The 22,566-nt window shown below is 40.8% G+C and overlaps 2 protein-coding genes across 4 annotated transcripts in view; one reads left to right on the top strand and one right to left on the bottom strand.

The window, feature by feature from the left end:
* The window catches only part of atrip (ATR interacting protein), a 486,763-nt gene that overhangs the window by 274,840 nt on the left and 189,357 nt on the right, over positions 1-22,566 (bottom strand). The window lies entirely within an intron of this gene.
* Positions 1-22,566, top strand: part of arhgef10la (Rho guanine nucleotide exchange factor (GEF) 10-like a) — a 144,482-nt gene that overhangs the window by 3,156 nt on the left and 118,760 nt on the right. For all 3 annotated transcript variants that reach the window (XM_061041226.1, XM_061041224.1, XM_061041225.1), the window contains exons 2-3: positions 9,081-9,359; positions 12,516-12,546. In XM_061041226.1, the coding sequence (XP_060897209.1) occupies positions 9,086-9,359; positions 12,516-12,546 (305 nt within the window). In that variant the 5' untranslated portion in view covers positions 9,081-9,085. The remainder of the gene's footprint in view (positions 1-9,080; positions 9,360-12,515; positions 12,547-22,566) is intronic.

Raw genomic sequence — 22,566 nt, 5'->3', positions numbered from 1 at the left:
TCAACCGGAAGGTCGGCAGTTCAATCCCCAGCTCCTGCAGCAACAAAGCAAATGGCTTCAACAAAAGCACACTAATCAAGATTTCGATGAGACTAGGGATGTTCCAAGGTGAGTAATTAAAATAGAACAAATATACTAAATAAATTCAGATTTGTTGGCTTTTCTATATAAAGAAAAACACGTAGAAAATAGTCAAAAATAACAACAGTTTATTTAACGAGACTAAACAGGATCCAAGCGTCTGTCAAATTGGTTTGCTGAGTTTGGCTAACATTAGTCTGCTAGTACCAGCGGCTGTGCCTCAGTGGTAGAGTCAGTCGTCTCTCAACCAGAAGGTCGATGGTTCGATCCCCAGCTCCTGCAGCAACATGTCCGATGTGTCCTTGGGCAAGACACCTAACCCCAAGTTGCTCCTGCTGCTTCGTTGGTGGTGTTTGAATGTGCATGAATGGGATTAGTTACTTCTGATGGTCACTTCACACAGGAGCCTCCACCATCAGTGTGTGAATGTGTAGGTGTGACCTGCTGTGTCAAAGCGCTTTCAGTAGTCAGAAGACTTGAAAATAACTATACAAGCTCAAGTCCATTTACCATTTATACTGCTGAGTCAGCCTCTAGTGAGGTCAGATTAAGGTTACGATGGAGGCGTCATTATTAAACGTTAATCTTTGTACCCGTTGTTATTGCACAAGTTGGATTACACATTTGATTTATTCTAAATAAATGTGATGAAGTGTCTTGTTGTCCTATTAGGAGAAAACAGACTGATGTTTTTACCATTCACTTACATCATTAGAAGTTATAAAAAAGAAGTAAGTCACATCATAATACTCAGCATTGAACAAACTGTTTAAAAATCACATGTTGTATCAGGACTAAACTCTCAGGGCATTTCTTACTGCTACCTCTACTGTTTCCAGTCCTAACCCCTCATCATTCACCAACCCCACATCTTGAGCTTACATGTAATTGTGGGAAGATTTGCTTTGGCAGACGTTTAAAGAAAAGTACAATTTGAATTCAGGAGTATATTTTCACAATGTGATGTCTGATTTGACAGACACCTCAAAAGGTTCAGCTGCGTTTCTTTTACAATGAGAGAGAAAGCTGGTTTGATACCTGTAGAATGGCTGACATCTTATCAAACACAATGACTGACGCCAAAGGCAACAACCGACTGTGTGAGCGTGCTGCATCAAATAACGACATTTTAACACACTGTTTACATCAGACCTTTTAGATCTTTGTCGCTGTAACTCACACAGTTCTTCTGTTAGAGGACGTCATAGATGTGGTCCTTGAAGTTATGGATGAGGGAACTCACATCTTCCACACACTCAGAGGAAACTTCATACTGGAGCTTTGATTCATTTCAGGTGTGTTACGAGTGTTTTCTCATACTTGATCTTATTGGAGGTGAAAGATAAAGTTATTGAGTTGGGCTATGGGAGTGAGGCTCTTTGGTTCTCAAACTAGTTCATTGGTGAACTATTAAGAACAGCTAGCAGAATAAAAGCATCATCGTGTGTACAAATGTTCTCATCAATATACTGATGTTCACATACAGGGGACTTCAAGTGTCAAAGGATTAAATAAGGAAGTCTGCAATTGGTGTATAAGGTCGTCTGTGGCTCTGGAGGAATGCAAGAGTGAGACTAAAGCAGTGAGGACGACTTGGCTTGAGATTTCAATCTTGAGAGTTTAATTAATTATATATATGGGCATGTAACAGGCATCATCTGACTCATACTTTGGTCTAAATGGACTGATTTAACACTGATAAAAGATCATGATCCCATTCTCTCTTGAAGTAGTCTGATCTGTTATCAGAATTCCACTTGTGCTGGGTCTATCTTCTATTGAATTGAATTCTGTGCCAGTTTGAGGATTGTCCAAGCGACAACCTCTGGTGTTCAAAAATGCAGTAGTGCAAAATCCAGCAGTACTTCAAGTGTCTGCTAGAGGCTGGCTCCAAGAGTCCGAGAAGTCACATTCACAAAAGCCGTTTTTACAGCAGAAATTAGCATGTTTACAGCCTGGTACAAAAAAATGAAATAGGCCTGATTAGTTATTGTCCTCATGGGCACACACTGTACATTTTTTAGTAATGCATCCATTTTCATTTTATACAAAGTTAGGTGCAAGTCTGACCTGTTTGCACGGCAGGCGCAGTGTAGCTGTTTGTCAGTACGCTTAAAACTCGCCTCCGCTCCAGCTCTTGAAAGTTGGCTGAAAGTGAGGCTGTGGCGGGATTTCCAGCATGGAGCCTCCGGAGCCCCCTGCAGTAACAGATGGGTGACGTCACTCGGGATTCGTCCATTAATATTTACAGTCTTTGGAGTTGTCCCAGTAATGATAGACCTTCAGAATGTAGTTCATATATAACAGCTTATCTTTCTAACATAAAGTTTCAGTCTGTATACTTGCATACATCTAAAGTTAAGATTAGAAAAAGTGACAAAAATGATGCCCTCATCCTCTCTAGAAAACTCTCAGAATGTATGAAATAGATGGACAGTCAAAATTAAAGAAATGGGAATGATTAGTCATGTATGTCGTCTTGCTTTTTGGCCATCAATAGAATATTTTGCAGCCTGTTTTCATCTTTGCTTTTCAAACTTATGAGATATCCAAATCACTCACATATAATTAACATAATAAGATGATGGTAGTTCACAGTCACTGTTGCTTTTAAGCCCCTAATTTTCCACCTCCTTTCTCATGGAAAACCAGTTTCTGTAAAACATAGATTTGTACCCGTATACTCTGATTTGCGAGTTTAGATCTGCATACTGACTGAAAACAAGTTGCTTGATGAGCTGCTACATCCATCTACGTGGAGTAGGAATATCTTTACTGTTCAGTATTTTAAAACATTTTCAAATTCAGGAGGGGAAGTTTAGGTTGCTGAGAGTTTTGCAATCCAGAAACTCTGAGTCATAATATAACCGCCTTGCGTTACAGGTTTTATTAGTCATCTTCGACTCGTCAAAGGCTGAAAACTGTGGGGAGAGCTACTAAAAGACTTGACCTTCCTTGTATCCATTTTAAATGTATTTTCTTGACTTACTAAAGCCAGTGCTCTATTGTGCTGTGTGCAGACATGGCAGATGGCAGGTCCCATTGTGTCCTTGACTAAGGTGACACCAGCAGCACATCACTGCTGCTGTGGACTGACACCAAAGGAGCTGCTCTCTACCACAGAGGGCACATGAAGGCCAGACAGAATCTCACATTATTAATAAATACCTGTCTGAACAATGCTAACCTGGAGGAAGGTGAGAATAGACTGTGTGTCAAATATGCACAGAAAACCCTCTTATTATGTTGTGTTTACACTGATTGCATATTCCGCATGGCCTTCGGCGAAACAGTCACCAGAAATTAATTTAAAGTGAATTTTTAAATATTCATAATGATTATAATATATAATGCAACAGTCTTCGCTTCTTCAGAGTTTTAGCATTTTGATCGGGCAAAATTATGTTCAAGTGAAAGCAAAGGAACCAAATGTCTGAGAACATCTTCTCAATCAGATCTTGATGTGTTTCAACAGCCTAAAGGAAGACATATTCCTTCAGTTCTCAAAGAGCTTCCAGTCTCCTATAAATGGCACAGTCACAACATTAGTATCTCTTGATGGGGAAGTCCTCCAGGAAGCTGAAGAAGGAAGGAGCGCCAGAGGCAGAATCGACGTCTCTGCCTGGCACTGTTTGTTGTCGTCAATGGCTGACTGGTCTCTTGTTGTCTGCCGAGTGTTTGAATGTCGTTTTCTGTTAAAGAAGAGCCTTAAGAAGCAGTTCTCTCAGTGACTTTCTGTTCGGTTTCCAAATGGTGTTTATTCAGTCGTCACCAGCTGCTGCTGCTATCCACCATTGTCTATTGATACACCCGAATGCAACTGACCAATGGCTGCAAAGGTTGTCTGCAGTTGGTCAAACATTCCATCAATCCATGATCTTTACTGCTTTTCTTGTTTGGGGTCGCTGGGGGGCTGAAGCTGATACCAGCTGTCATTGGGCGAGAGTTGGTGTATACCCTGGTTCAGTCAATCACAGGGCTGATTTAGCCACACTCACATTCACATTAACAGACAATTAAGAGTCACCAATTAACCTAACAAGCAAAAACTTTGGACTGTGGGATGAAGCCGGAGTACCCGGAGAGAACCCATGCATGCACGGGGAGAAACTCCAGACGGAAAGGGCCTTGCCCGACCCTGGGATTTGAACCAGGGACGTCTTCACTGTGAGGCAAAAGCGCCAACCTTTGCACCATCGTGCAGCCCTGGTCAAACATTGCACACTGTAAATCAGTGGCTCGAACTAAATATCCAGGCAAGCTGATCTGCAAAATCCAGGACAAAAGCTTCGTTTTGGAAACCCCTTTTTTCATCTGATTGTAAACTACGTCACTCAATTTGAGATTTTAAAGCGCATTACATTTCCGACCTCCCTACTGATTTGCAAAATGGAATAAAGTACCACAGGGACCTGAGAAGTATTGGAGATATGAATTAAATGCCGACTATCCAAAATAACTATGTCAGTTCAAGACTTGTTGTAGTCGTAAAAGTGGAGGAAAAATATAAGACAACCCGAAATCCAAGAAGTTTTTCATAAAAAAAAAAAAAAAACAACAACATGTTTTTCCTGCAAGCTGTCACACTGCAAACGTTTGTCCTTGTGTCCCTCAGATCACCTGTGAAAATGCGAACATGTCAGTCTTTCCGCTGTACAACATCCCTCCCTTCATTACCACATTCGGTCCACGTTTTCACAGCTCTATGTAGGTCAGGGACAGGGTGTGTAGGAGTTGGTTTCATCTCTATTCTGTGATGTATCTTATTTTCCCCTCAAGAATAGCTTTCACACAGTGCTCCACTCTCGGGGCTCTTTATTTTTCTAAGCCGGAGTCTGTTTGATGGCTTGTCCAAATGCCTTCCCTTCAAAGACGGTTGCCTAGAGTACCTGTCATTTTGATTCTGAGAAGGACCTTTTTTTTTTTTTTGCGAGAAACTTTTTGGGTTTCTGTTTAAGTATTAGTGTGAGGAAATGGATCTATTTAAGGTATCAGCCAACCTGCTGGAGGAAACGAGGTGGAAATCTTAACATCTAATAATAAACTGAACCTCCATTTGCTCCAGTTAGCTATCAAGAATGATTATTGAGTCAATGGCAATGACATTTAATGAAATTATACACCAATGATTCTTTTTGTTTTCCTCAAGTGAGTGTGCTGCTTTCTTTGGACAAAATCCTCCATTTCCCACCCTTTACATGATCTGTAGAAAGCCTGAACAGCCAAGGCCCAAATGACCTTAGAGCTAATCAGTGCTGCAGTGACGAATGTAGAAACAATGCTTTCTTAGGACCAAACTGAAGTTTTTCCCTCCACAAAAGAGTCATTGTTTAATGGACCAACGCGTGGCCAACTGTGGAAACTGTGTTTGGTGCAGAGGAGGCTGCTGGGTCCAAAGGCTGCAGTGGCATATCATAGTTGTAAACAGGCCGAAGATTGGTTTCCAAACAAAGCAGAAGACTTATAGTCTATAATTTTCTTAAAGGGATGGTTTAAATTATGCTTCCCCTTTCATTTGTTCTCCGTCTGCAGCTACTACGTCTTCTAGTTGACTGAAATGTTCATGTGAACAGCATTTCATTTTATTTGTTTTTATGGGTTATCTTTTCAATAAACCCCCAACCTGAACAGTTTTCATTGAGCTTTTGTAGCACAATACAGTATGCAGCATGTGTAGGGGCATAGGGAAGCTCCAAGAGACTCATTTCACCATCGATTAGACACACACTTAAATATAGACGAAAGTTAAGGAAAAACTCAGAAAACACTCACAATCGAGCAAAATTGATCAAACACAGCGAAACACAGGATCACATTGTGTGCAGGTAAACAATGGTGATGGTTTGCTGAATGTGGCTAACGTTAGCAGTGCTAACAGCACCAGCCTTCGATCCTCTGGAGTGGTTCTATGACAGGTTAACCTGACACGGCCTACACACAACTTTGTCTCCATCTTCTTGATCAAAATCCTCCCGACTGAATGTGACGCCATCCCTTCAATGTGCTGGTTTACATCCTGGTAGTAGAGCGGCAGTAGCCATTAACTGGAGCGACAGCCCCGTCTAGTGGCAGCCTAAACGCAACATGGGCAGGAGGTTTGCATCAGGGCCTTCTCCAGTGCCTTCAAGAAATCCCTAAAAACTCATCTCTTCTACATCTCCTACAGCCATAACAAACTATATTCTCATCCTCCTTCTTTTACATTATTTCTTCTTTTTATAATTTCCACAGTTTAGTTTTGTTGTTATTCTTTGTTAAGTGTCTTTGAGTAGTCAGAAAAGTGCTTTATAAGTCTAATGTGGTTTTATTTTTACTTTCTTTTAAGGAGATAATTTAGGTTAGTTCTGCTTCAAACTATGTCCACATTATTACATCACTTAGCGTCTGTGTCAGTACTCTTACCGGCTCCTGAGCCCTGCTGTCTGTCATCTCCTGTAGTTTTAAAACCTTAACTGATCATAGGTAACACATCTCTATTCTTAAACTTCAGAAAAGCTTTTAACACCACCATGAGGCCATTCAGCATTCAAAGCCATTAATATCCCCGAACCACAGTGCCAAGAAAACCCAGTGTCCAAACTCAGCCGTCAGCAGTAAAAGATAACGAGAACCATAACTGACATCATGACATCCCTTGTATCCAGGTTACACAATTAGTGCTGACAGTGAATTTCACAATCCACCGGCAGCGTCTTTCTTTCAGAGCTGTTCCCCCCCCTGCGAAGCCGGCCCGTGTTCAGCCGCCTCCACTCCGTGCTCTCATTTTCCCAAAGGAGCCTGACAAAAAGCCCAATCAGGTCCAAGAATGTTCCAGCGCTGGGAGCAAGCTCTGAGCTAATCAAAATGCAAAGCAGATGCTGCTCAGGAGTGGCACACTAACATGTACAGAAACAGAGTCGTAGAAAATCCCCTCTTTGTGAAATAATGAAAGAACTGCTGTTTTCTGCAGCATTTAAATACCTCGAGGGCATCTTTGTCATGGAAAATTTCCATTTTATTTCAAACGTATGCTCGGAATAAATCTAATTTCCATGATTACACCTGTCAATTTACACGCTGAGCTTTCCGTTGAGTTTGTGTCTTGAAACCGAACCGCTGTAAAATCTAATTGTGTTTGCTAATGTTGCACTTTAAGTTTTTAATTAATACCTAAAACGTCTTGTCCTTTTGTACTCTGCTCACGTTCACTGATAAGACAAAGATGAAACGGAGACTCTCAGGTAATTGAGGTCTGTTCTGATTGGTCACGTGTTTTCATCAGTGTGTGTGTGTGTGTGTGGATATCTTAATTAATCTGCCAATAAGCCTCAACATCAGACTTTGATTTAACCAAGAGGCAACCTCCGTATTTTTTCCAGTGACCCGTCCGGCAGAGGAAAAATGGCCTTTGCTATAAACAGTGACATGTGAGACTACTCATGCACATTCAGTTAGTATATACTGGTCAATCAGAGACAGAGTAGGGAGGGTCATCCCTTCACCATCCTAAAACTTGCAGCAAACTACTGAATATAGTCAGTCAATCATTGGTGTGAATCAGAGCAGATAGAAGTGTGTATACTCTATGGCAGGGATGGGCAACTTTGGTCACAGCAAGGGCCACATTCATTTAATTCTCACTGCCAGGGGGCCAAATTGTAGCATACAAAAACAATTACGGTCGATTATGTCTCAATTTTAACTCAACATATACCAGTGATCAAATATTATTATGGACATATTTCTGGTTTTCATGATTTCATGGCAGATTTTGTCATGTTTTCTTCATGTTTCCAATTCATTGATATGTAAAAATTGGCCTGAGGGCCACGTTGAGGGTTGAATTGGGGCCGCATGTGGTCCCCGGGCTGCCAGTTGCCCACCCCTGCTCTATGGAGACTGAAAAATAAGTGGGTATACTCCGTTTACCTTCGCATTCCCTGCACTACACCACTGGTGTTATCCATAGTTAGGCGTTCAGCTGACCTGATTGACAGGTGGGAACGGTGTAGCAGTTTGACAAGACGCTTTAAAACCTGCCTCAGCTCCAGCTCTCAGCCTGTTGTGAGGTTGACTGAAAGTTAGGCTGAGACAGAGTTTCCAACATGACGGCCGCCTCTGTTGAGCCCCCTGCTGTAACAGATGGCTGACGTCATTCGTCCATTCATATTTACAGTCTATGGATTAAACAAACGGTCTCACTAATGGCCATATGTCATGTTTATATCCAGGATTATTCTCTGTTTATCTGTCCCTCTCCATCTGAAATAAGTGAATCGTTTTTTTTACATTATCTGAGTTATATTTCATGTCTGTTTGGAAACAGTTTTAAACAGATGCTCAATTTAGAGTGTTTATAGGCACTAAAGAAAACACCAAGTAGGGCCTTCACCTCATTCCCTGTAGTTATGAATGAGGTTTTTAGACCACATTAGTGCTGTAAACAAAGAATGATCATTGCCAGTGTAATTTAGCACAACACTGATTTCTTATCTGAAAGGTATTTTTTAACGTGGCTGATTTTGTTAAGCTGCTTTAGTTTGTTTTTAAGACCAGAGAGCATTCCAACCCAGAGACCTTTTTTGACCTTTTCCAAACATTTTCTAATCACACAAAGGGTGCCGGTCTAAATGTCAGCAGTCTGGAAAAGCACATGAAAGTGAGCAGCAATATTTCCTGAGTTCATGTAAAGTGCATCTTATTATCAGATCCAGGAGAGGGAAAAATGTTTCCAACCTGATGTTTGTACAGTCCTTTTTTTTTTTCTATCCTTTTAATTGGAAGTAGGGCGATATTTGAAGGGTTGCAAATCCCTAAAGAAAGACAAAACATCTCAACTTTCCCTTTCATCCGTTTAGGTATTATTCTTTATTTCATTAAAGCCTTCAGTTTTCTTATCTTCTCCTTAACCCAGTTCTGCTTCCATTGTGTTGTGAATCATTTTTACATTACAGGTGCTCCCTTCATATCACATGTTGTGTAAATGAATTACTCACACTTCAAATTTCTCTCTCTTATAGAGATTATGTCTACTGTGATGCCTCAGCAACCGCCAAAAGAGGACGAAGAGGAGGAAGATGAGGAGCAGGGGGAAGCGTTTTCCTTTGGCGACACTACAGACGAGGAGAAAACTCAGGAGGACGGTAAAGGGATCAGCTCTGACACTGTCAAGTGTGCCTCCTCAGAAAAGGAGGAGAAACCACAAACAGGCACTGATGGAAAACAACCAGTAAAAACTCCGCCCCCTGCTGGACAGGAGGGGAATGCCACCAAGGATGCAGCAGCACTTTCTACTGGAGGTAATACATTTCCTGGAGAAGTAGATTGATTTTAATGGAGATACCAGGGGAGGGGAGGGTATTTTCTTTTTTTACAAGAATCCCTCTGTGACATCACAAAGAGAGCAAATTTGAAACGGAGCATTTATCTCTGTGTTGTAAGACTTATGCAGACCACAAACAAAGAACTGGATGGGTTTATTTCACATTTTGTGGGTCAGTACCCAAATATATATTCAAAAACACTGTAACAGTGGATTTCTCATAATATGTCCCCTTTAAGAATAGAATTACTTTGAAAGTTATTAAAAGTTTCTCCATAACAGTGAAAAATAATCCGTTGCTTCTGCTCGTTTGTGCATTTAGAGCCACTGTGTGAGATTTTTTAAGCAGGTGAAATTGTAGTTTTAATCTTGAATTCTTGATGCAGCTATTTCTGATAAAACAAATAATGGACATGCAATATCTTCTAGGTAATTCCATCTATTCAATAGTTTATTGGTGACAAAGTATCTGAAGTTTTAAACATTAAGAGCCCTCATTTTTCTTCAGACTCGGTAGAAGCGTTTTCATTAGCCTGCGTAAATTCGACCTGCAAACAGTGTTTGACTCTAAAGTGTGTGTAGAGGAAATTTAAAGGTGGGTGCAAAATATGGCAGTGAGCATGTAGAAGTGATGTATGCCATTATGTTGAATTGTCCTGCGAGGTGCATGCAACTCTCGACAGGGATGCATTTCTCGACATAACACCGGTAGAGGTATTTATGTTTCTTTGGCCAACTTTTGCCACATTTTTCCCTTGAAGCTTAAACTGTGGGAAATCTAGCTAAAGTTTGTTAACCGTTAATGAAAACGTTGAGGGTAACCGCCTGGAAACAGTTACTGGGGTAACAAAATACTGCATGATACAAACATTGCAAACCAACTCTCAGTAAGACAGCAAACAAATGTGTCATCAGGCCAAATATGATCTACTGTAAAGTCCTGAAATATGTTGATTTATAGGTTGTTCAAAGTAGCTAAGCTAGCTTCACTGTAATGTTATCTTAAAGGTGCACTTTGGAGGTTTGGTAGAGAAATGTGAAAGTTGGAGAAATGTACAGATTCTGTGGTTTATGTTAATGTAAGAGTGAAAATGGGATATGTAAATAAGTTAGAAACATATGTTTATTATGTTCCCTCTCTATGCAGACATAACTTTAGTATGTTCTTAAATGATTGCTAAAATGTTGGTTACAAGTGTTTACAGTAATGTTAATATCCTGTTATTAGGTAGGCCACCTAGTGGGCGCTGTTCAGGCAGGAGTGAGCGGTGTAGTGAGGCAAGAGAAAAGAGGAGGAGAAGAAGAGAGGTTGGGAAATGTACGGTGCGTCAGAGAAGCTGACTAAAGTTATGAGAAAGACCCAGAACGTGTTTGGACTGATTTATTCCTTCACATACACCCACGTCGCTTACATTAATAACTATACACAAACTGTCCGCAGGGGAAATTGTGGTCCCTGTATCACTGTTTGAAGATGAAATGCTACGAAAGAAGTTATGGTGGGGAGCCCGCAACAGTGAAACTGTAACTCTCCCGGTAGCTTTTTTTTTTTTTTTTTAGCTCCAAACAGGGTTCAGGGACCCATTTTTTCCTTTGAATACATTTTGTGTATTTAGTTCAGACAATTTGTCACACTTCACCAACTTTCAAATGCCACTACCAAATCTACATAGTGCACCTTTAAGTTAGCCTTTAAGCTCCCAGCACAAGTATCTGAAGTAACCGTTCTAGTGTTTGATTAATTCAAGCGCTTCACATGTATCCTGTACCTGCTACCAGGCATAGCACTGACCCGTTATAACTGGGACTTTACATTAATCTGTTTTTGATAAACTTCCTCTTAGTCCCAAATGGATTGTTTCCTCTTAAAATCTGATCAGTTTCTGAAAAGCCCCTCGCTGTTTGAGGGACTTGAGCCGGTTGTCTGTTGTTTTAATCTCCTTTCAGCAGCATTTAATTATCGCTTCAGGCAGACAGGCAGAGGAGAGCAGAGTTAACTTAGCCCTTAATTGGATGAAGTTATGTAGATGTAGAGTATGATATATTTACTACCTGGCTAACGTTGCCAAACAGACACCAGTAATTACACGGCTAGGTAAAGAGGGAGATTTAGGTCTTAGAAAAGGTCTGTGGGACAAAATGAAGCGATTAGTGCTTAATTAAAAAGCTTCTTCTTTTTTTTTTACCAAGCCTGTGTGTGTGGTAATCCGTTAAGTGGGCTGTGGAGATGCGTAGGGAGACTTTTGGGTGTTGATAAAAGTGTTTAGAGGAGGTCTGTTATGTAATCCAGAGCTGAGAGCAGCTGAGATCTCTCCCTCTTCAGATGGCATTTTTACACGGTGGCAAGCAAAGGAAATTGATTTTGGCATTTGCTGAACAGCAGCTTCCTTTAATGAATTTACCTTTGAAAGTACATCTAGGACATTTTTTCAAGACGTGATGCCCAAACATTGCAAACTTTTTTTATTAATCAAGGAACAGGTTATGAGGATTCTGTGATTCATAAACACAAATAGTTTTTTTTTTTTTTCTGTCAAAAAGCAGATGCATTGAGTGCTGCATGGGTGTTGAAAAATATAAAAAGGAAAAAAAGAGCATAAAAGAAACATAAAACAAGAAGAAAGCTCACCAAAAAGAGATGCAAACTAACCTCGACGAGAAAGTCAAGTTAATGAGAGAGCCTCCGGAGCCCCCTGCAGGAACAGATGGGTGATGTCTCTCAGGTTTCTTACATTAATATTTAGTTATTTGGTGGCAGCGCCTGTGAGCGTTTTTGTGCGGGGAGACTACCTGGATTTTTCAGTATGCGTTTCCACCTGCGAGTTGAATAAAAGTCTCTGAACTGAGTAAACATCCTGTTTCTCATAGTTAACACAAACAAATAACCAGCTGGCAGAGTGAGTACATTAATAATCTTTCGGCTTAAACGTCTTCCATGTCAGACAGTTTAACTTGGTTTTTGAGAGTAGTATTTTCATTTTTACAGTTCTACACAAAAGCCGAGAAAATATGACCTTACCACAAAAAAGTCCCATTCCCTGAAATGTAAAGAAATTCTAACAAAGCTGTTGAACCATTTTTTTTTTAAATACGTCTGTTTGTCTCATGGTTGCTGTTTTTCTCATTTCGACAGATGTTCCAGTCAGTGAGTCATCCCCCTGCTGGTAAGTTTCCTCTTATTCCTACCTCAGTCTGGAGAAAATTAGCAAAATGGGTGTTGTTATTGTGTTATGTGTAATGATATCAGTGTGATGTCATTATGTCTGCGGTAATGTCATGCCTGCTCTCCATCCAAACATCCCCCCCCCCCTCGGCCCCCCTCGGCCCCCCCTGCTGTCAGATACTGTGATGTACATTTAGACTCCAGATGTCATGTCACATTCACAGTGATAAAAGTGAATGTTAAGTATACAGTGATGCTTCTGATGCAGTCTGCAGGGAAATCAAAGCGTTGCCTTATTCATGATGATGCATACAGTGTAATATGATTAGCCCATAAGCATATAAGCTCACTCTTTTATGCTGTGTTTGGATGAATTCAATTTTAAAAAAGTCAGCTCATCCAATAACAACAAACACGTTATCCCATATGAATCTGAAGGTAAAGAAACTGTTGATTTTCTCTGCGTTAAAATTAAGATTACTGTCTGGAAGATTTATCCTGCCTCTGCAACTCCATCGAGGTGAAAAAAATAAGCAACATATTTTTATGCTCGGAGCGCTGGGTAGTGACATTTTAAGAAGAATGATCAGCCCCGTCTCCTCACAGACGCAATAGATCTTTTTATACTGCGAGCATTTTAACTTTTTTTTATTGCCGCAAAGAAAGACAGGTGTAACTAAGAAAATTGATGCCTTGATTTTCGTTAACGGCCCCTCGAAGCCATAACAGTGAGGCGGCGTTAAAACAAAAGAGAGAATATAAAACAGGACACCTAAATGAGTGCAGTCACAACAACAACTTTTATGAGTTGCGCTCGTGCTTTCCCCTGCTGTGACAATTACAAAATGCCCGCCTTTGACTATTTTTAACAGAGGAAATAATCCAAATGTAAACTGCTAACTGTGAAATGTGCGTTTGTGGTTAATCAACTGGGACATCTGCCTCTGTTACGTTTTTTAAATGTCCTTGTTTGAGTGCTTCTTAGAGCACAAATGGCATTTCATTCATCTTCATTGGAGCTTTATGGATGGTGGCACAAATTAAAATGAATCACCCACTGAGGGTATTTTCTTTGATTTTAGTTGATCAGCTCTCTTCTCAACTCTCTGAGAGTGATCGCATCCTAACTTTAATCTTAGCTAAGGAGTGACAGTGGGACCAAACACACATTTTAAATTCCTTGCAGTACACAAATTCGTTTGACCTTCGACCTTAGCAGCTTTCACATCAGCCAGAATGACTGAAAACTCCTGTGTGAGTGTGCATAACATAGACTGAATGTTAGAGTTGTAAATCGCCTCTGTGTGAAGACAATAGAGGTGTCTTAAACCTGCAAACTTTCTTTTAGCCTGCAGAGGGAAACTCCACTGGTTGCCCCAAAAACTTTATCCTCTCATGTGTTAGTTTAAAGCAGCAATATGTGGCTCTGACACCTAGCGTTTAAAATTGGTACTGCAGTCCAAATTCAAAACATTAGAGAGCGCTGTCTCCCCCCCAGCATCTCCAATATTTATTCTAGTTTTACTACGTTTCTGCTCTTGGAGCTTGTTAGAAATATGAACATCCATATTCATATTCCCGCTGCTATACGAAGCAGCGGGAGCAAAAGGTTAAGTGTCTAGCCCAAGAACACATTGGACCTGAGGAGTTGGGGAGTTGATCCTGCCCCCGACCTTCCGGTTGAGAGACGACTTCCTCTACCAACTTTACAACCTCAAGCACTACTATCACCTGACGTCCCTGATGCCCAGCCTCCACCATCAGACTGCATTTATCACCATAATGTCTGAAATTGTTCCCGAAGCTTACACCCCTTCCCCTACAGTATTTTACCGTTTATTTTTTCTCTCCTATAGATGGATAATTCCTCTTTATTATTCTTGGTTGACTTTCATTGGCACATTTTGGTTTTCACACCAACAATGCATGCAACGCTTTGCAAGGCACCAAGAGTGAATGCTTTTAAATGGGGCCCCCTTAGGGAGGTTTTCTACTGTCATTTTTGGGCCGCTGCTGTGGTTTAAAGTTTGTGAGCCCTCAGGGGCCCCCTGCTGGTCTGGGCCCCAAGCAGTTGCCTGCCTTGCTCTGCCTCAGCCGCTAGGAAGTGTGGACAACAGGAACGCGAGGAACACAAAAGGAGAAATCCTTCCTGCATAATATCCCACTATATGTTCTTTTGTTAAGCGCTCTGAGATAACACCTATGAATTGACGCTATACAAATAATGATTGATTGATTGACAAACTGAGCCACAGCCTTTAAAATCGTAAATTCCACGATTACATTGTGAAGCATCTCGACATTAAACATGTTTTCTTTGATTAAAAGGTAAATCATCCAATAAGCGCAGCAGGGAGCTAATAGTTAGCCACTTAGCGCCACAGGTGGAACTAACGCTGATGTCAAACTGTGTGCCTGGATCAAGGAGCAATAATAAGAAAGGTAGTAAAAAGTACATTGTCATGGTTACGCATTTGTTTGATCTCTTGTATTAGGATGAAAGACGGAAACAGAGAGTATTCACAGGCACTGAAGTGACATCTTAAACCTTGTGGAGTTTAACAAAGACAACAGCTGAAAACACTGATGGAAACATTAAAAGCGAGCTGAAAAAATGTGGCTTGATGACGGTTGATGTGTATAGAGTTGGAGTCTGAACACTACTCCTGGCTGAGTAGGTGTATTAATAAAATGACGGCAGCCCTGGTGCAGTCAGACGGCATCTTTCATATAATCAAGAAGACAGTTTTGCTTCAAGGCCTCCTCCGCACAGTAAAGGATAATGTGATAGCTTATTGATTCCTCTAAAGGCGACTGTTTTCTCGCCTGCCCCCCCTCCACAGGGAGGTCGACAGTCAAAGTCACCTACAGAGCAGCAGCCCTGGAGCTGACAGACGCCTCAGATAGAGTTTTTTTTTTTACAAAGGATGCTTTAGCTCGCTGTCTGTGAGTTTGAACAAAGCTCTCTTTTGACAGCCTTCTCATGAAATGCCTTAGGTAATCAGAATCTCATCAGTCAGTATCAAACCAAATAGAACGAACACTGAAACATGGTTTCTAGCTAAGTGTTGAGCTTTGACATCTTCATACAGGGGAGATTTATTAGCATCTGTGTTCCTTCAACAGCTTGAACCACCTGATACACTGAAAGATCCATTTTCATGAATGAATGACCCACAGACTGTTACTTTTATATTGATATAATGTATAATATTATTATAGAGTCAGTGTTGCAGTGTTGAGACACAATATGAAGTCATTTCAAAGCTAAATATCAAAGGTCAACTTCTTCCAGATAAAAGCTGGGCAATTACTAGATCTCAATATGGGATCATCATGTGTTTTTGTTGAATGATGCTACTTCTTGGAAATGTTTCTTCATATGGATGGATGTAACACTTTGGTAGGAAATACGCACAGTAAGCTACAGTGTTGTAGTCAAGACCACACTAACCGTGACCAGAGTGCTCAGAGACCGAGACAAGACCAAGAGCAAGCACTTCAGTCAACAGAGGTCTGGAAGTCATGAGTGATAGTGACTGAGTTTAAGTTTGCTACAGCTTGACTCTGAAGTCTCAGAGAAACTGACTGATTGTGAATCTGATTAATGGTGTACAAAGAAATTAAAAAGAACAGAATTTAGTCTTTTGATTAAAGGGATTTATTGCTTTCCTTCCTCACATATTGTAGTAAATTAAGGTAGCTACCGTGACCGGCAACAGAAAGGAAAAATAGCGTAGGTTTTATGGGTCCAGCATGTGGTCCCCGGTGAACTGACAGGTCACATTCTGAGTCTCTGTTGTCATTTGATAGCCTTGATTACTTTTGGATTTTATTTTTTTTCCACGTGCTTAAACTGAGGGTGCAAAAATTTAAAATGAGGGTGCAATGCATCCTTGTGCACCCTGGTAGAACCGGGCCTGCCTAACGGTCTCTACAGTGCTATGCAGAAGTCAACTCTTGTAACCTAGCAACAGTTTGCGCCAGTGTGGAGCGCTCTGAAACTGAGGTTGTGGATGCTGCACGGGCAAAAACATGCCCTAAAAGTCTTTAAAGTTCTTTTAGCTCATTGGGACTTGACCTTCTCGGGCTCTTTTATTTATTTGCATATTCTGCAATAAGAGACTAAAACTTTAATTAATAAATTATACAAAAGTCGTACAGCAGTACATGCTATTGAACTGTCAGTACCTGCAGCCCTCCATTAATTTTTCTGGTCCAAATGTGAACACAATCCCTCTCTAAATAGACTCTGCTTTTAAAGACGCCCCCCCACCTGGGCATCTATTGTACTGTGGGAAGTGTGCTCAGAGACCTCGACTGGCAGTGGACTTTCCTGTGCTGAAAAGAGCGGGCTGCATTTGTGCACTGATTTGTGTGTGTGTGTGTGTGTTCATGTTCCATGTTTGTGTGCAATCGAGCCGCAGTGAGGTCTTGGCAATTTCTCCTGCTGGGAGATTTCTGCTGAGTACACATTTCCACTTCAGTTCAGTCAATAGTCTGCCTTTTAAAGAAGAACTATCAGCAGCACTTTCCACCATCGAGGAGTTAAGACTGTCAGCACATTGACCAGATCTGTCAGCAGTGATATTATATACGCATTACTTTGAGATTGTTATTGCAGAAAATATGACTTTTTCTTAACGCTAGAATGACAGGAACGTAAGCTCGTTACAGCTATTAGACTCAATCTCCTGAGAGTTTTCTATGCGCACACCACAGCAGTGTTTAATGCCAGCAGCATTCACTTCTTGTCGTCCATTTTGTACAACTTGAAAGATAGTTTTCATTAAATGCGACACACAAAGCCCCATGCAGCAACGGAATAAGACAAACACAATGGTTGCCATGCCGACACGGTTTGAATGTGTCTCTTTTTTTGCACACACAGCGCTGACCTTAGAGGACGTCACGCACCATCCTCTGAATGTGAAGTTTCAGTTCACCTTTTCATACTTTTTGCAGCTTTGCAGAACTCTTTTTTTTGTACTTTGGGAACAACTCATCTAATTTAGCTTACAGAACACTTTTTTTTTTTTATTGCACGCCGGCTTGTTTTGGAGACCCCTCACCTTGTACTCACCTCAGCTGGATGTGCTGGGAGAGAATAAGAAAAGGTGATACTGTAAAGCATTAAATGTACAGACTCTAACAAGAGGGCCTGAACCAAATAGTCTTTGTGCCGCTAATTGGAGTCTCTGAATGTACAGACGAACTTTGGGCAGCGGGGCCGCATTCATAGCAGCGAGGAGCGGGTTAGTTGTTTATGGAGGAGATTCATGACCCCGAGGACCAACGGAGCTCCATCAGTATGGTTGGCACAATGCTGGTGCGGATATAAAGATGCTCAAGAGAAACCAGAGGGCAAAACAAGTCGAGCTCTGGCAGGTAGAAGTGCCCTGGCACAGTAGCTGAAGGGAATGAGAACAGATGGACGTGTGAGATTTGCATTCAGGCAGCTTCGGCTTTAGGCTGTTCTTCGCCCCCGGGCTGTGTCATTTGCATTGAAAAATTATTCCTGCTTCTCTCCTTGAGCTATATGACTCACTGAGGCTTAAAGGCACAGATAAGTTGTGAAGGGGTGTGCAAAGATATGCCTAGATCAATAGCTGCAGTGCTCAAAATCGCTCACGGCTGACACGAGTGCGTGCAGTCAGGCAGACGAGCCCCGCATATCGCCATTGTTCACGGCTCTGCTCTCTTCCCACAAAGGCAGTTTTAACGACGAGAGATCAGTTTATCGAAAGTAATGTGTTGACAAATAGCTCTTTATTCGGCTGTCATGTGGGTTGAGATCATTTTTGTTCTTCAGATTGAGACGAATGATCCAGCATCACGGAGAATACAGCAGCGGAGCTATTCTTCTCTTTTGCAGTTTGACACCGCTGCACAACCAAACAGCAATCAGTTAATGTGATGTAACATGTTGCTATTGCTTTTAGATTAGCTGTGGTCATTTAGAAAAGAGGGGAAATATGGCATAAACACAAACAGAGCAACATGTATACTTGCACTTGTTAAGTTGTGTTTATGTCGGCCAGGATTAGTATTACGATTATAGGGATGTGCATGGAAAATAATTAGAAGATGTACATTTTATGAACTAAGTCCCGCCCCCCACAGGAGTTGTAGAATACTGCTGTCACTTTTTCAAGAAAATCCACTTCAAGCGCACTTAAATATGACTAACACCACTCCCCCCGTTGCCGCCACTGGGCCTAAAACCAACAGCCTGTTGACAATCCAAAAGGACCATCTTGTCTTATAAATGTATCATCTTGATCAGGATTGAGTGCAGCTCTCTTATTAGTCACAATAGGCCGAATACCTGCTCACGAGAACACCCGTTCAGAGCGCACAGACATTCCTGGTACACAGATGTTTGCGGGTGTAGCGACCCGGTGTCTCGCCACCAAACCATCGGGCCGCGGTCTGCAGAGAGACCAGTCGCCCTCTTACCACAAGTTTACAGCCTAATTTACTGAGGTCAAGAGTGCACGCAATGGTCAAGTTACGCTGAGAGCACATTGTAAACCACTTCAGACGGCCTGGTGCGCTGACTGTACATCTTGAATTTGAGAGTGTCATTAAAGTTGCAACGTGAACTTTCTCCCAGAGGTTCGATTGAATGTTGGATCTTTGAATAAAAAATGACAGCCCTTCTCTTCAGGGACTTTATATCAGGGTGGGGAATTGCAGGGTAACTCATGAAACGCTAAGATACCTGCACCATAACGATATCATGGTTTATTCATTTACTGTCATTGTCTGTCAGTTTCCCCTCTTTTAACTTTCCATCCTTTCTATTCCTATAGCAGCTGTCCAACGTTATGACCCACGTCAGCTTTCTGACCATCTCCAATTAACTTCTGTTCATGTTACCCTCATTCATGTAATAAGCGCCCCCGTGTGGAGTCATCAGGTAGGGACGCTCACTCTCATATACTAGGAAACAAAATATTTAAATTGGTGGGAGCATCACCTTAAAGTTCAAACATAAAAATAACTTTTAATGAGCGTGCGGAAAAGAAAAAAGCTAAGCCTCCAAGGAAGCCGAAGTGGAAAGAGGCATCAGCAGTAATTTTTCGAGACCGACTTCAGAGGTTGAATCTGAAAGGCCTGGATTTGATCTTGTTGGGTTAAATGATTATAGTGCAGTATTTAAACTTGGGGCTATTCAGTAAGGTCATTTCTCCAAGAAAAGCGAGTTAAGAAGAGGAAACCTTGAACCAGATGTTGACTCTGAAAATATAACTTTTCCTCTCTTGTAGACACAGTACTTTCTAAGATAATTGCTATGATGCAAATGTTTTTAAGCTGGTTGCTTGCATTATGCTTTTGCTTGTTGCTGCAGATCTTTTCCCCAACCTGGCTCCAAAAAGTTTTCTTTTTGTAACTCCTAACTTGTGGGAGTGAGAAAATAGGATTTACTTTTCTGGATTATTAAAGACTGTCACGAACGGTTGGAAAACAAGGAGGTGTGGACCCAAGTGCAAAATTAACTAAACTATTTATTTTAACAAAAACTTTCTTCAACAAAAACACAGGGATCAAAAACAGGGAGCCACCAGTACACTGACATAACAGACGCACCGACAAACAACATACAATGAACTGACACAGAAGGGAAGAAACACAGAGACTAAATAGACATGGGGTAATCAAACACAGGTGAGACTAATAACAGGTGAAGACAATGAGGGCAAACACACAGAGGCAGGAATACAAGAAACACTGAGGACAACTACAAACTAAATCATGAAACAACTAAAGACACACAGAACTTAAGAATGAAACAAAACACACTAGAACACAGAGATACACGAGGATCATACATGACAAAATAAAACAGAAAACACTGAAGACAAAACTAGGAAACACACAAGGGAAAAACCAGCAACACTAGGGAACATTAACACACAAGGGAAACACGCAACACTGGGATAAAACAGGGGAACTCAAATACAAAACCAAATCATGACAAAGACAATTCAGAGGAAATGTTTTATTTTAGATATAGGCTACATTATTTTTAGGAAGATCTTATTTACTTTGCCCTTTATTACTATGAGAAAGTATGTCTAATATGTCTAATTATAGTCTGTGTTCAGGGATTCTTTCAATAATACAAGCTGGAAATCAAAAATTACAACATCTACCAGTTTTGCAGAGGAGGTCTTTCTTTGGTGATGTGACATCAACATTAGAGGTGTGTGTGTGTGCGTGTGTTTGTGTGTGTGTGTGTGTGTGTGTGTGTGTGTGTGTGTGTTAGTGGGGGGGATTGATTTATATAAAAATCAAGATTCTTATCTTCTGAGATTTTAAATAGAGTCATAACTTCCAAAAATCGTTTTTTGTTTTTTGTTTTTTGGGGGAATAACAGAATAACAAATGGAGCAGCAAGAAATTCAGCCAGTCTCACAGATGACTGGAGCAGATTCTGAAGTATGTACTCATTCATAAATAGACTTTGAATCATGAATCCAGAATCGTTCTGAATCGAAAATAGATTCTGAATCGAATCACCCAAACCCAAAGATTCCCAGCCCTAATCGATATCCCTTGATTTGTATTATTTTTATTAGTATATATCGTACAAAATTACAAAGTTCTGGTATCGTGACAACTCTAGTAGTAACTATCGAGTCAAAGTAGATAGTTTGAATTAAAAAAAAATGTATTTAGGGATAAATGATAAGTGCAAGTAGAGGATTTGAAAGAAGTAGAAAAAGTAACATAGACATGTACAGACATGCAGCATAAAAAGTCAAACATAACTGATCATTGACATCAGCATGTAGAGTTAGATTTATAAAACACATTCTGCTGGTAAAGTTATTTTTATTGTTTGCTTAGATTAGTAAATAAACAGATGAAGTAATACATACAAACACAAAAGCAAACGAAACCCGGAAGGATTCAATCTTCATGGTCACAGTGCGAGTGCACCTGGGTCATTGAGACAGAGACACACACACACACACACACGCACACAGCATCAGAGAGGAGAGGCAAACCAGCAGGGAACTCGCTGAAACTAAAAAGAAAAGACGATCCAGAAATCTAGAAATCCAGAGAGGCAGCCGGTAAGATGCTGAACTTTAAAAACATTAAAAGACTGTTTGATGACGGGGATTACAGCCGCGTTAACTTTGTTTGTTGGTTTAGGCTTTGACAGCTTGCCTCTTCAGGTTTATAAAAAGTGTTTGCAGCAGTTGAATATTAATTTCATTTAATGAATGAGGAAAAAGTACATAAATTCATTTGTGTGTTTAGGTTTGAATGTTAAAGCTGTGATGTAGCTTGCATTAAGCACGTAAACAAGTATTCTTTCTGTTGTCTTTTCTCGTATTTCAAAGGTTTTTCACCTAAACTGAAACCTAAACCTAAAATAAACCTCAGAATAAAAGGAAGTAAAAGGTGATGTTTTGAGTGGAGTCCAGTCATTTAGAGGAATCAATGCTTTCAAGTTGGGAATCAGCCCAGTAGAGGAAACTTGACAGTACCTTTAACATCATGGGACTAGTTTTTTGTTCAATCAAGATTTGAGTCCGAGACTGTTTGACTCTGCTTTCAAAACACTGCAGAACTTAACAATCCCTGCAGGCCCTGTGGTGTTGTTGTGATAGACACTATCTAAATTATTCTCCATGTCGTGCATCTTACCTATCTGTCTTCTGTTTTTTTGTGTAAACAGATGCTGCAAACTTCCAACTGTTATTTGTTGATCCTAGTCTTTCTGTCTGACTCGCCTGCTGCTGCGCCTTACAAGGAAAGATTATGACTGAATACAGATAGTGTACTTCTATTACCACGTTAATGCAGAGTCAGAGTCTGCAAGGCTGCCTCCAAAAAAGTTTCCATTTATAGCATTTTGTGCACACTGTGTTCCTGTCCTTATTTGTCTGCAGGTTGCCCGTCACTCCCAGTGTCTGCTGCTGGCATTACAAACATTAGCCGAGGTCTTTAGCAGAGGGACGGATTTAATGAGTGTGGTTGGGGGCTCTCCTACATGCTGGAA

The sequence above is a fragment of the Labrus mixtus genome, chromosome 7, assembly GCF_963584025.1.
Source record: "Labrus mixtus chromosome 7, fLabMix1.1, whole genome shotgun sequence".
Taxonomy (NCBI): Eukaryota; Metazoa; Chordata; class Actinopteri; order Labriformes; family Labridae; genus Labrus; species Labrus mixtus.
The sequence above is the reverse complement of the archived record's forward strand: the minus strand, read 5'-3'. Positions and strand labels throughout refer to the sequence as shown.